General features: G+C 33.4%; 1 protein-coding gene across 1 annotated transcript in view; it reads right to left on the reverse strand.

The window, feature by feature from the left end:
* FAM227B (family with sequence similarity 227 member B) overlaps positions 1-14,185 on the reverse strand; it is a 188,631-nt gene that overhangs the window by 125,003 nt on the left and 49,443 nt on the right. The window contains exon 11 of the mRNA XM_081139022.1: positions 13,044-13,181. Coding sequence (XP_080995148.1) covers positions 13,044-13,181 — 138 coding nt within the window. The remainder of the gene's footprint in view (positions 1-13,043; positions 13,182-14,185) is intronic.

The following is a 14,185-nucleotide window of genomic DNA, read 5'->3' on the forward strand; positions in this document are numbered from 1 at the left end:
GCATGAATGAAACACAAGAGATCTTGCTCCCTCTCACAGTCCAACTTTACACACAGATGACACATGGCTGAAGAAAACCAAAACACATCTAAAGTTCACTATGGACAAGAATGATATTAAACATATGTAATGACCAGTATGAGTGGTTACTGGTCAATCAGAATATACCCTGATCTGTCAGAACAGATTCTGGCCACTGTGATTAACTTGTGGGTACCAGATGGTTATCGGCCTTAACCATTTCCATGATCACCCCAAAACAGAGTTTTTAGAGAATATTTTTTAATTGGCCTCTGTGGTTAGAGTTCTTAACACCTGTCTTAATATGAAATAGTGCATTATAATTTTATGTCTAACTCTTTCAGCACTGTTGCAAGGCTGCTCTATTTTACTTTTATACTTAGTCAACCAAACTTCTGCTTTCAATGAAGAGGATGTTCCTTTAGGCCCACATGTGCTCCCACTCACCCTCTAACTTTGATTGCTGTGTCAAGAAAATTTATTTCTTTTGAGCTGAGGAGATTTAACAGGCAGCAAGAAATAGCAAAGTCCTAGTCTCTTCCCAATAATACCTGTATTTACTCTCACCTGAGAAGGTGGCTCATATTTTTCTTTTCTTTTCTGATTATTATGTGGTTTTAGTTTCTAAATCCTCATCATTAAATTTCTGAGAACCTACATACATTTATTTTCTTCATATCATCAGAACTTATATTCTAATAATTAAAATGTGAGATGAATAATAAAATTTAGCTTGAAGATGGCAGATCTTTCTCTTGACCAATCCAGCCATTGCTGTATAACACATACGTTGTTGTATAACACACTATTTTAAAAGTTAGTGACTTAACCAGCAAATATTTATTATCCCATAGTTTATGTGCTCAGGAACCTGGGCATGGTTTTACGAGGTGTTTCTAGTTAGAATCTCTTATGAGGCTGCAATCAAGGTGTTGGCCAGGCATGCAGTCATCTATTATCTCAATGTTCAACTCCGAGAGGGATCCACCTTAGATCCTCACTGGCTGTTGGTTCAAAAAACCACTTCCTAAAGACATGGGCCTCTCCATAGCATGACTTAAACATGGCAGTATATTTCCCACAGAGCAAGGAATCAGAGAGAATGAGAAAGTATGCCTCAAACGGAAGCCACTGTATTTTTATAACCTAATTTTGAAATTAATATTCCATCACTTCTGCCTATATTCAAGGAGAGGGAATTACACGTGGCCATAGGCCATTTCAAAGGCTGCCTAACATAAGTCATGAACTGGATGGTTTTATGGCCCCTGCCACGGACAGGATCCCTTAGTGCCTAATACGGGTAATCCATGGCTTTCAGTGGTGAGGCATTCAGCAGAGAAAGAAGTACGTATATTCTATATGGTAACATTCTTGATCTTTCCCTGAGGGATACTGTGTGGGCTGTTCTCTGAGAAAAGGTTTGAATCACAGTTCTGAACTGCCTACTAGCTTAAGTTGTACCTCCTTAGAGTCTTTATGTAGCCGTAAAACTAACAATAGTCCTTTGCCTCCACATGAAGGAAATGGCCCACCCTGCCTTCAGAGGCAGCCTGAAGAGAATTGTCCCTTCACTGCTCTCCCTCAAGAGAAAAAGATCAGAGATGTCGGCTGAAATTCCTCCAGCCATAGAGAGTTTGGATGGGGAACACAATCGATCACAAGTTGCTCAAGACCATCTGAGGACAAAACGACCCCCAAAGACTTGAAAAACAACTGATTTTATTGCTAGATGTACACTGAAATTACCTGGAATTTTTTTTAAAAAATGATTTTGAGGCACTGCCCCAGGCCAATTGCATCAGTGTCTCTGGGATGGGGCCCAGGCAATGGTACTTTTAAAAAGCTACCCAGGAAATTCTACTGTGCCTACACACTTGAGAGCCAGTTAGCTAAGTGGGGTAGGGAAGAAGAATCTCCTTAAGAACTATACCTAGTTCTTCATCTTTAACTAGTTTCTTCCTTAAGCACCCTCATAATATTTAGGTTGCTTCCTACCTTATTCCATACTTTCTGGTATTATTCTAAAGTCTTCAGTGCTTTTTGGATCCCTAGTTTTCCTAGACGCCTCCGTATTTTTCCTATTCATAACTAAGGCTAAAAGGAAATGTAAACACTAGAAAGAGTGCATTGGAATAATTATGGAGTATAAAGTGCACAAAGGTTATGTGCCCCCCTAACACACACACAGTAGTTAATTCTCAAACAGAGCAGCTAGTGTAATTCTGTTAAATTGTATTTCAGATAATGCAATTCTTATGTTTAAAACTGCAATTGTTGCCCTGGCCAGTGTGACTCAATGGTTAGAGCATTGGCCCATGCTCCAAAGGGCCCCGGGTTCGAATCCTGGTCAAGGGCACATACTTGGGTTGCCAGTTCGATCTGTGGCCCCAGGTGGGGCGTGTGTGGGAGGTAACCAATAGATGTGTTTCTCTCACATCAATGTTTCTCTCTCTTTCTCTCTCTTTCCCTCTCTTCCTCCCTCCCTCTCTTCCACTCTCTAAAAAAATCAGTGGAAAAAATGTCCTCAGGCGAGGATTAACAACAACAAAAGACAAAACCGCAATTGTTTTCCATATTACTCAGAACAGAAGCTAGAGTTCTTAGAATAGCTTACGGAATGGCAATGAACAAAGTAGAGTGATGAAAAACTTAGATGTTAAATTAGGTATGGGAAGACACTAGGAAAAGAGTAATAAAAATATAGAGTTATGTACTTAGATTGCTTGGTAGATATTGAATTCTCAGTTTATTTTATAGAAACTCAAACTGGGCATTGTAGATAATATTTAATGGGCATGATAATAATTAGAATCATACTCAGAGGAAAGGCCATAGCCCTGAATTAGAAATTGATGAATTAGAAATTGACAAATGAATGTATGTGATGTTTGAAATAAAATAAATAAGGCATGTATATATCGATTAAATGAATACCCACTTTAAAAAATGTTTTCTATTAATCAACCAATTAATGAATCTGACTAGACTAGATGAGAGGGCTTTTACTTTACTTTTCTTTATTAAACTGATCTCCTATGGTTGGTTGTTTTGGTTGTTTCCATTTTTTTACTAACATAAAGTTTTTTGTACATGCCTATTTATATTTCTGATTATTTTCTTAGATTATTATAAAAAATAGAATTATTGGACCAAAAATTCCTTTATAAATGCAAATTCAAAAACTGATTTTCAGGAAGCTTTTCCAAATATACATTCTAACCAACAGTACATGGGAGTGGATAAATATTCTGTCTAATATTTATGCTCAAAACTTGGTCAGCTTTTATTCTTGTTTCTACCTCCCTTTGACTATCTGGTATCACCAAAACCCAGCTAGTTTCTTCTTTCTCAACATCACAGATGCATCTTTCTTGGTCCTTCGACAACCTCATCACCTCATGTCTGGAGTTTAGCAAATGTTTCCTAATCATTATTCTGTCTGAAGTTCCTATTCATCTCAGATGCTACCTAATTCCTTAATCTTCCTAAAATATGTCTGTAACTATGTCAGTTGTCAGTCGGAGAACCCATGTTGGCTCCTTACTTCAAACTGGATTTAAATTTCTTAAAATAGCATCCAAGGCTGTCAAACCATTGGCTCTACCTTACCTGTCCAATCTTCTCACTGCTCATCACATATCTTAAAGTGTTCTTAGTCCATTGTGTTTGTCTCATCACTAGGCCATAAGTTTTATAAGGAAAAGGATCTTATCTATTTTGTTCATTTACATATCCCAAAGCACCTTTAACAGGGTCTGGTGTGGAGTAAGTCCTAGGTAAATTTTCAGTGAACAAATGGGTAAACCAATTCTAGTTCAGTAACAGAATAATGAACACACCTCACTACACAGCATTATGTCAATGCTGAAGCAAATGTAGTTGTTGCAAATGTTCTGTTCAAACTAGTGACTGTCTCAGAAGTATTCTAATTCTTATTATTCACTTCCTCCCATGACATTTCCATGTCACACAATAGAGTATATTAACACATTTTATAATACAATAAAAAAGCATTGCTTTTTAATGCTATCCAACACCTTTGACCACTGCTACCAATCAATGGTCAACATACCCGGGGCAGGGATTTGCAGGTCACCCTATGACAGACCATGGAAAATGATCTTGAAAACTAAGTGAGTAATTAGAAAGTTGCTTGGTGATCATGACATCAAAGCAAAGTAAGAACCTAATTATGAAACCTAATTCACAATGATCAAATCTGGATAGTTCTTTAAAAACACTGCCAGTTTCTGTGTCTTGGGGCTACTTCTATTCCATGCCACATGTTATTTACTGTACTTACGTTCATAGAGTCTTTCTTCATGTAGTATAAAATACAACTAACAACAATACAATAATACAACTCACTAAATTACTACCACATTGGAAGTTTATATCTCTAGTTATCTTATTAGTATCTTGGGAGTTTCCTCATTCTTTAACCATGCAAATTTCTTGGTTTTCTTTCAATAATGTGTAATGAAAAGCACAATGTCCAGATTTTACTGGCTTAATTTTCAGAGAGCTACCTTATTGCCAAGTGTTAAGGGTTATTTTTAATTGTCTCTAAGCACTGGTGACAGTGAACAGGTAGCAAAATGACAGAGGTGCAAATTAAAGTTTACCTAGCTCACCCATCTGGCTAATATTTTAAGTATTTCTGGAATATGTCATTTGCTGAATATCAACTTGTACTTGTGTCTGAGTAACTACTACCTTTATTTTATTTTTATCTCCCCACAGCACCATGTGCAGGAATTTGCACATAGGTACTTAAAAGCTACAATTAACCGATTATAAGGATTTTTAAAATTGCTTGTGGTTTAAACTAAAGTTTATAAAAACATCATGGAGTATGTTAATGTTTTAACCTTACAGTCCAGATAAAGAGGGAAAATTGGGTTTAAAAATTAGTAGAGAGGTATAAAAACATTTTTTAAATGATCTTCATCTGAGTTTAAAAGGCTATATGATGTACCATAATAAGAGAAATGAACATTAAAACTTCAGATTTGTAAATCATCTAACAATACACTGGTTAAGGGGAGCTCGCTTGTAAATCCTGAGTCATTCCAGATACTGTATTCTATAACTGCTTACATCCCAGTCCTGAAAAGGGAGATATGCCACTTTGGAAGGCAAATTTTAACTATCTTCTGTCTATTTACTTCATTAAAAACAAAACCAGAAATTCTCTTAGTTTAAAATTCTGGAGAAAAATTACCACCACATGACAGTGAGCATCTCAAATGTCAAGAAGAAAAAAATGTGTTTTGGATTAGAAGAAGCATTCTGAGACATCAGTATACATGGAGCACAAGTTATTTTATTCCTTGAAAGCCATATAGGCACACAAGCATGTATACAGTCGTATTTTATCCTGGTTTTGCTCTTGACCTGTCTTGGGATTCCTACAGCACACAGATTAAGGTATTAATACACACAAAGGCAGAGAGAGGGAGAGAACTAGAGAGGAGTAAAAACTCTAAAATAATAAATCTAAACCACGAGTCCCTATTGCTAATTCCATCTCAATAGTCAACGACCACTTTGGAATATTATTTGGACTTTGAGTCCAGTTGAAGTAACTGCCTGCTTGAACGTAAATTAACATTGTTCAGTGGAATGCAACAGAATTCAGAGTCTCCTCAAAGTATCATTCAAAATTCCCAGAATACATAAGAAATTACTAGACATGAAAAGAAACAAGAAATTGTGGCTCATAGTCAAGAAAAAAATAGCAAATAGAAATCCATCTCAAAGTTATTCAAATATTGGAATCACCAGAAAAGGACTTTAAAAAAGCTATTTTAAATATGCCTGAGGACTTAAATGAAAATGTGGTCATAATAGAGAAAGAGAACCTCAGAATAAAAATTATAACTATAAAAATAAGGCCAAATGAAAACTCTTAACTGAAAAGTACAATGTATGAAATAAAATATTCATTTTATTGGGTTTAAGAGTAGATTGTAGACCATACAAGAAAAAAATGAGTGAACTTAAAATAAAATAAATAGAAATTGTTTTCTATACCACACAGAAAAAAAGGTTGAAAAAAATAACAAAATCCAAGTGAGCTGTGAACAATATTTAGCAACACAATACATGTAAATTGGAGTCCCAGAAAAAATAAAACAGAATTTGAAGAAATAACGGCAAAAAAATTTCCAAATTTGGTGAAAAACATCAAACTACAAGTTTAAGAAACCCCAAGTAGGATGAACACAAAGAAAAGTATATCAGCACATCATGGACAAATTACTAAACACTGAGAATAAAGAAAAAAGTCTTAACAATAACTAGACACAAAAAGGCACGTTACATCTAGTAGGAATCAGCAAACTACAACCTGCAGGTCCAGTCCAGCTCATGACCTATTTTCCATGTAGCTTTCAAACTAAGCATGTTTTTATATTTTTAAAAAATTGCAAAAAAAATTAGGTGACAGAGACTAAATGTATCCAACAAAATCTAAAATATTTACTATTTGACTCTTTAGAGGAAAAGCTTCTGACCCTAGATACAGTGGGAAATGATAAGAATAGTGTCTGGCTTCTCATTAGAAATAATACAAACCAGAACACAACAGACCAATATCTTGCTGAAAGGCAAAAGAAAAGTGAGCCCAGAATTCTACATCCAGCAAAAATATCCTTCAAAAGTAAAGCAAAATGAACATTATTTCTAGAGATATAAACTTGAGAAAATTCATTGCTAGCAGAACCAAACTATGAAAATTGCTAAAAGGCCATTTTCAGGCTGAAGGGAAATAATACCAGATGGAAATTCAAATTTATAGCAAGGAATGAGGAACCAGGAATGGTAAATATGTGAATAAATATAGAAGGTTATTTTTAAGTTTTCTCTCAATCTTTTAAAAATACATATAATCATTGCCACTTCTAGCTATGATGGAGCAACAAGGACTGGATTTACTTTTCTCTCTTAAACAACTAAAAAGTTAGAGAAAAAATATAAAACAATGGTTTTCATGTGTTGGACAATAGGCAGCACAGGAAAGTAATCCCAAGGAGAAGAGAAACAAATGAAGGAGCCCTTCAATTGTCTCATCATTTTGTCTGTAAAAAAGAATTTTCAAACCCTAGTGCAAGTGGTGGGAATCCAATCAGAACTCAGTATTCTCATGGATTTGAGAAAATAGAACAGCATTCAGGAAGTGAAGGCAAGCTAAATTTCATAGGTCAGCATAATGTAGAGGAAACAGATGAATACAAGGGGAATGCTGGAGATTTTCAGAGATTATCCTTGAATCTTTACCTGAGATTGGTAAAGAACCACAGGAAGGAGCAGGCAGAACAATGCTTGGGGTTTACACAAAGCTCCTATTCCAGAGACAGCCAGATGGGAAACCTCCTGTATACAGAGCATGGGGTAGAATACTAAGAAGGGTATTGCCCCAGTAGGGGAGAAGCAAGATAGGCCCACACAAAAGGCTTCTTTGGTTCCATCTAATGAAGTTTACAAGCAAGCCTTAAATGGATTAAAGTATTTCTAAGTAACTGGATTGCATCCCAGAGTAAAACTAAAAAATATTTAAAGGAATAAAATAAAAATGTACACAAAACTACAAGGTGCATTCAAAAAGGAGTTGGTAATTTGAATAGCATTATATCTATTAGAGAAATTAAATTTTTAGTCAAAAACCTTCACACAGAAAAAATTTTAGGCCCATATGGCTTCATGGGTGAATTCTACCAAATATGTAAAGAAGAATAAATACCAACTTTACACTAACTCTTTTAGAAAAGAGAAGTAGAGGAAGCATTAAACTTATTACTAAAATGAAATAGGATAGTACAGGAAAGAAAACAAAATTTAGCAAATTGAATCCAGTAGTACATGAAATGTTAATATGATAGCCAAAGGGGATTTATTCCAGGAATACAAGGTTGGGTTAACATTTGAAAATCAATCAATGTAATTAAATGTATTAAAAGACTATGTTCATCTAAATAGATGCTTAAAAAGCATTTGTAAAAGTCCTAAATCTTTTCATGTTAAAAAACAAAAACAAAACCTCACAGCAAGCTAGGAAGAAAAAGAAATTACATGATAAAATGAATCTATAATAACCTGCAGCCAAAATCTATTTAAGGATAAGTAACCAAACATTTCCCTCTAAGATCAAGAATCTTACTCTCACCACTGTTAGTCAACATTTTCTTAGAGACCCTAGCCATAGGCAAGCAAAATAAATAAAAAGTATACATATAGACTGGAGATAAAAAAGTAAAATGCTCTTTATTGTCAGATGATATAATTGTCCATGCAGAAAATCCTAAGAAATTTAAAAAGGATATTAGAATTAATAAGTAAATTAAGTAAGAATGTATGATGTAAGATCAATATAAAATATTTTTTTATAGTGATTTCTATATACTAGCAGTGAACAGCCAGAAATTGAATAAATATCATAGACAATATTACTTGGGAAATATGTGCAACATATATACAGTAAAACTAGAAAGCATTGCTGAGATAAATGAAAGCAGTCCTAATAAAGGTAGAGATATTTTATGTTCATGAACTGGGAAACTCAATATTGATAAGAAGTCAATGCTCTCTGAATTGATCTATGGATTAAACATAAATCCAATCTAAGTTCCAGAGATTATACATTAAAAACTCACAAAGATTTTAAAATTTATTTGTAAATGGAAAAAAATCTGGATTAGCCAAATATTTTTTTTTAAAAGAAGAACAAAGTTGGAGAACTTATAGTTCCTGACAAGATATATTATAAAACTATAGTTATCAAGTAGTTTGGTATTGGCATCAGTTGAACAGAATATAGAGTACAGACGTAGACCAATACACATATGGTCAACTGATGTTTTGACAAAGGTTCTAAGACAATTCAATGGGCAAAGGATAATCTTTTCAACAAATGGTGCTGGAATAATATGCAAAGAAATGATCCTCATTGCTTAAATTCTCATAATTTGCAAGAATTACTCAAAATAAATTAGAAACCTAAATGTAAGCACTGCCACTATAACTTACAAAATTATAAATTATAAAATTTCTAGAAGAAAATATAGGAGATAATCTTGGTGAAACTGTATTTCACAAAAAAATTCTTAAATGGGACACAAAAATAGCACAAGCCATGTTAGAACAAAATGATAAATTGGATTTTGCCCAATTATCAACTTCTGCTCTTCAAAAGACACTATTATAAAATGAAAAGGCAAGCCATAGACTGGAAGAGAATATTTGAAAAATATATATTTATTAAAGGATTTGTGTCTAGAATATATAAAGAACTCTTATAACAATGTAATAAGACAAACAACCCAAATGAAAATAGCCAAAACACTTAAACAGACACTTCAGTAAAGGAGATATACAGATAAATAAGCACATAAAAAGAAGCTCATCATGAGTAGTCACTAAATAAATTAAAACAAAACCTAACTAAAAAGCAGTACATATAACCCACAAGAATGTCTAATATTAAAAAGACCATACCAAGTGTTAGTGAGGAAGAGGGGTAACTATAAAATTCAGAAAATTTCTTAAAGTGCTATATACACTTATACTACCTAGCCATTCCGCTAGTTTATGTTTACCAAAGAGAAATGATGTCCACAGCAGCTTTATTTATAATAGCTAAATACCAGAAACAATGCAAATGTCCACCAACAAGCGAATGAGTAAACAAATTGTGGTATATCCTTGCTATGGACTACATGCTACTGCTCAATAATACAGGGAACAAACTATTAATGCATGCAACAGCATGAGTGAATCTCAAAATAATTATGTGGAGTGGAGTGGAGTGGAAAATACCAGACAAAAATAGCACTGACTCTATGTCTCCATTTACATAAAATTCTAGAAAATGCTAATAACCAGTAGGGACAAAAATCATACAAGTGATTGACTGCCTGGGGGCCGAGTGGGAAGGAAAAATTACAAAAAAGCATGCAGAACTTCTGGGAATGGTGGATATGTTTCCTGTCTTGAAAGTTGTGATGATTTTATAGGTTCATACACATGTTAACTCATCAAATCTTACATTTTAAATATATGTGGTTTATTATACATCAGTTAGACCTCAGTCAAGATGAAAGAAACCATGTAGTTATTTGAAGAAAAATAACACTATATAATGTGAGGCTATTATTCATGCAGATCTTGTAATATATATAACAACATCAACACAAAGGACAAAAAAGATGTACATGTAACTATACTGCTACAAGTTCCTACATTTTTAGTGAAACAGAACAATATTAACTTTAAGTAGTATTTTGATAATTCAAGGATGCATATTGTAATCATCAAGGCAACCTCAAAACTTACAAAGAGGTACAGCCAGATAACTAATAGAGGAACTAAAGTGGAATACTAAAAATATTGGATTTACCAAAAAAAGACAGGAAAGGGGAAAAGGAAGAACAGAAATCAGGTAAGATAAAATTGAAAAAAATAGGGACATGATAAAAGTAAATCTATAGTTATATTGAATGTAAATGAAGTAAGCACTCCAATTGAAAGGAAGAAATTGTCAGGCTAAATAAAAAACAAGACTCAACTAATCTGTTTACAAGAAATGCATTTTAGACATAAAAACACAAAGAGTGTAAGTAAAATGATGGGAAAAGATACATCATGCAAACCACAAGCATAAGAAAGCTGAGGTGGCTGTATTATATCAAACAAGATAGAGCCCAAGACAAGGAGAATGACCATAGATATGGAACATTTCATAATGATTAAAGGGAAGCATAATAGTAATGAGTTTGTGCCCAATAACTTAAAAGTAGATAAAGCAAAACATCAACAATCAAGAGGAGAAACAAATAATTTCTCAATTATGGTTGGAGATTTTAATACTCCCTCTCAGTAATTAATAGAACAACTAATTAAAATATCTGTAGGTGATAGAACAGGAGTTTCTATTAAGGGCCAGATAGTCAAGATTCTAGGCTTTGTGAGTCACACGTGGTCTCTGTGGTATATTTCTTTTTCCTTTCAACCCTTAAAAATGTAAAAATTGCCCAGCTGGGCGTGGCTCAGCGGTTGGGCATCGACCTAGGATCCAAGAGATCTCGGTTCAATTCCCGGTCAGGGCACATGCCCAGGTTTCAGGCTCGATCCCCAGCAGGGGGCATGCAGGAGGCAATTGATCAATGGTGACTCATCATTGATGTTTCAACTCTCTCTCTCCCTCGCCCTTCCTCTCTCTGAAATCAATAAAGACATATTAAAAAAAAAAAAAAAGTAAAAATCATTCTTAGCTCACAAGACAGAAAAACAGGCTACAGGCCATATTTGGTTCATAGGATATAGTTCACTAACCCTTGACATAGAAGACTGGAATAATACTATCAAACACATTGATCTAATTAAGATTTATAAAACAACTACAGAATGTACATTCTTATCAAGTGCACATGAAATATTCACCCAGATAGACCATGCACTGTACCATAAAGCAAGTCTCAATACATTGCAAAAGATCATATAGAGTATATTTTTACATCAAAAATCAGTAACTATAAAGATATCTAGAAAATCCCAATATTTGGAAATTAAACACTATATCTCTAAATAACCCATGGATCAAAATAGAATTTATATTGAAAATTAGAATACATTTAGATTAAATGATAATGAAAATACAACATGCCTAAATTTGTAGAATGTAGCTAAAACAGTGCTTAGAGAAATCTATAGCTTTAAATGCTATATGAAAAAAGAAGAGAGAGAATGATAAAATAGGGTAAAATTTAAACAGTTGGTGGATCAGGGATATAAAGGGATCTCTTATGCTATTCCTATCACTTTCTGTAAGTTAAAATTTTAACAAAATAAAGAGCTCCCTCCAAATTCCTTAATTTTATGTTCAGCCAAGTTGTTATTTACATGTGAGAGTGGGAAGTAAACACAGATATGGAAGACTGGGTCAAGGTAGTAAAGTACCTCTCCATTCAAAATAACAACTGTGTATGAAGTTCTGGGAAAACCCATGGCAACAGCAAAAAGAAATTTCATGTAATTACTAAAAGATAGAAATCAGACAGAATGATCTCTATGAGGATAGGAGTGGGGAAAATCACACTTTCAGAAGAGTAGTTGAGTAGGCTAATCCCTCCATCTTCTGGCCTGTATCTAGAAGATTGGAAAGGTATTTCCCTCAACATTAGTGGTTTTAACTTTGCCTGCACATTGAAATCATCTGGGTAGCTTTAAAAAATCCTGAGCCGGAGACTCTGATTTAATGAGTCAGAAATGAGGCCTGAGCACCAACCAGACCTATGTTTCATGTTAGAAATATGGTAATAAACAAGAGAGAAATAAACTTGCCTTATAGTGCTTATTAATCTATAGTAATTGAGAAGTTTGGTTCAGGAATTCGGCATGTAGCTCAAGGAACAGAAGAGATTACAAAAATATATCCAAGTGAATTGATATTTCAAGTAGCCCATAAGTAGACTATTTAATAAGAAGCAATTGGAGAAAACAAAATAGTAGAATACGGCTACCTTCCTTATAACAAAATAAATTCCAAATGGATTAAAATGTTAGATAAAACATGGAAATAAGAAGTACTAGAAAAGGAAGGTAGAAATTTTCATAATATTGGGTGAATCCTGACAAACATGCCACAAAACTGACTCTAAAGAAACATTATTTAAATTTACTGAAAAAAAAGTTAAACTGATCTATTGGCAAATGACATTATTAACCAGTTAGCAATACAGCTAAGTAAGAATATTTGTAATGTGCCTGAAAAGTTCCTACAAATAAATATGAGAATAAATATGTGCAAAATGGGAAAAGGAGGTAAGCACATATAACTTCTATGATGAAAAACTAAGAGGGAAAGCAATATTTAAGCTGCTACTATAACCTCAATGTACAAATCAAGTGTTATCTGAAGATCCCCACCAAAGAATAAATCATTAGAAAATTCTGACAAATAAATAACTTAGCACACTTGATTTTGGCTATTTTAATCTTGAATTTATCATAAATTTACTTACAATTTGATATGCGTTCTTGACTTCTTGCTATCCTTTCCTTTATGGATTTGGAAGGTGCTTTCTTGGTACCATGTATGGTTGTTGTGGACAGTTCTTTCAGTTTCCACTTGGTCCAAAAGCCTTTTTGAGGTTTCAAACCTGTTAATAATAAAATATATAGTCAGCCAATGAAATTAGGATTTTGAAAATATCTTTTTAATTTGTCAAAGCATTTTTATGAGTATTATACATTTTATGCTCACAACAGTCCTGTGAGGATTGCCAGTTTCAAGTTTCTAATGAGGGAACTTTTATGCAGAAATGTTAATGTCTTACTATATAAACCAGTGAATTAGAAAAGAGCTAAAGCCTGATATGTATCCTTTTGACTCATAGGCATACACTAAGTTCATATATGAACATAGGAGGTTAATTATTGTGAAAACTTGGAAAAGACCTAAATATGCAACAACAGTACTATACAGTAGATTTCAAGTATCCATTAAAGTTATATTGTAAATACTTGTTAACATAGAGAGGCATTCATAATGTTTTTATGTGAGGAGCAATTTTACCTCTGAGCACAGGTGATTATTGTTTTAAAATTTTCTCTGTCTTTATCTCCTATTATTTTAAAAATAATATTTAAGAATCAATAACAGTGCCCAAAAAGTAATAAAATATATTTCACCTAAAAAGTTCCGCTTTTGTTCCAAAAGCTATGGAGGGTTGAATAATTCATTTAACCACACTAAACATTTGTATTCTGAGCAATACAAATAAAAACAATATAAATTTCTTTGTGTACTACAATATGGTTGTTCTGAAGGTTATTGAGATAATATATATTAAAGTGTTCAGAAACTGGGAAATATGAGCTCATCTTATTACTATACATCAACATATTCATAAATGTAGCTAACATTTTCTCACTAGTGAACATTTAATGAGGATTATTTGCTATATTTAGCTATTAAATTAGAATTTTCTAAGTGTTTTTAGATTCAACTAGTTGTCAGTAGGTAAAACATGCAACAGCTTTCAGTTTAATTTGAATGCTTCTTGATAGATTGTTTTAAAATATAGTGTATTAATAGACTATTTAAGAGAGAGTAAGGCCAACAGATCTGATGATTAACATTGAAAAGAGAGTTTATTACTTA

The sequence above is a fragment of the Miniopterus schreibersii genome, assembly GCF_964146895.1.
Source record: "Miniopterus schreibersii genome assembly, chromosome: 1".
NCBI classification, from domain to species: domain Eukaryota; kingdom Metazoa; phylum Chordata; class Mammalia; order Chiroptera; family Miniopteridae; genus Miniopterus; species Miniopterus schreibersii.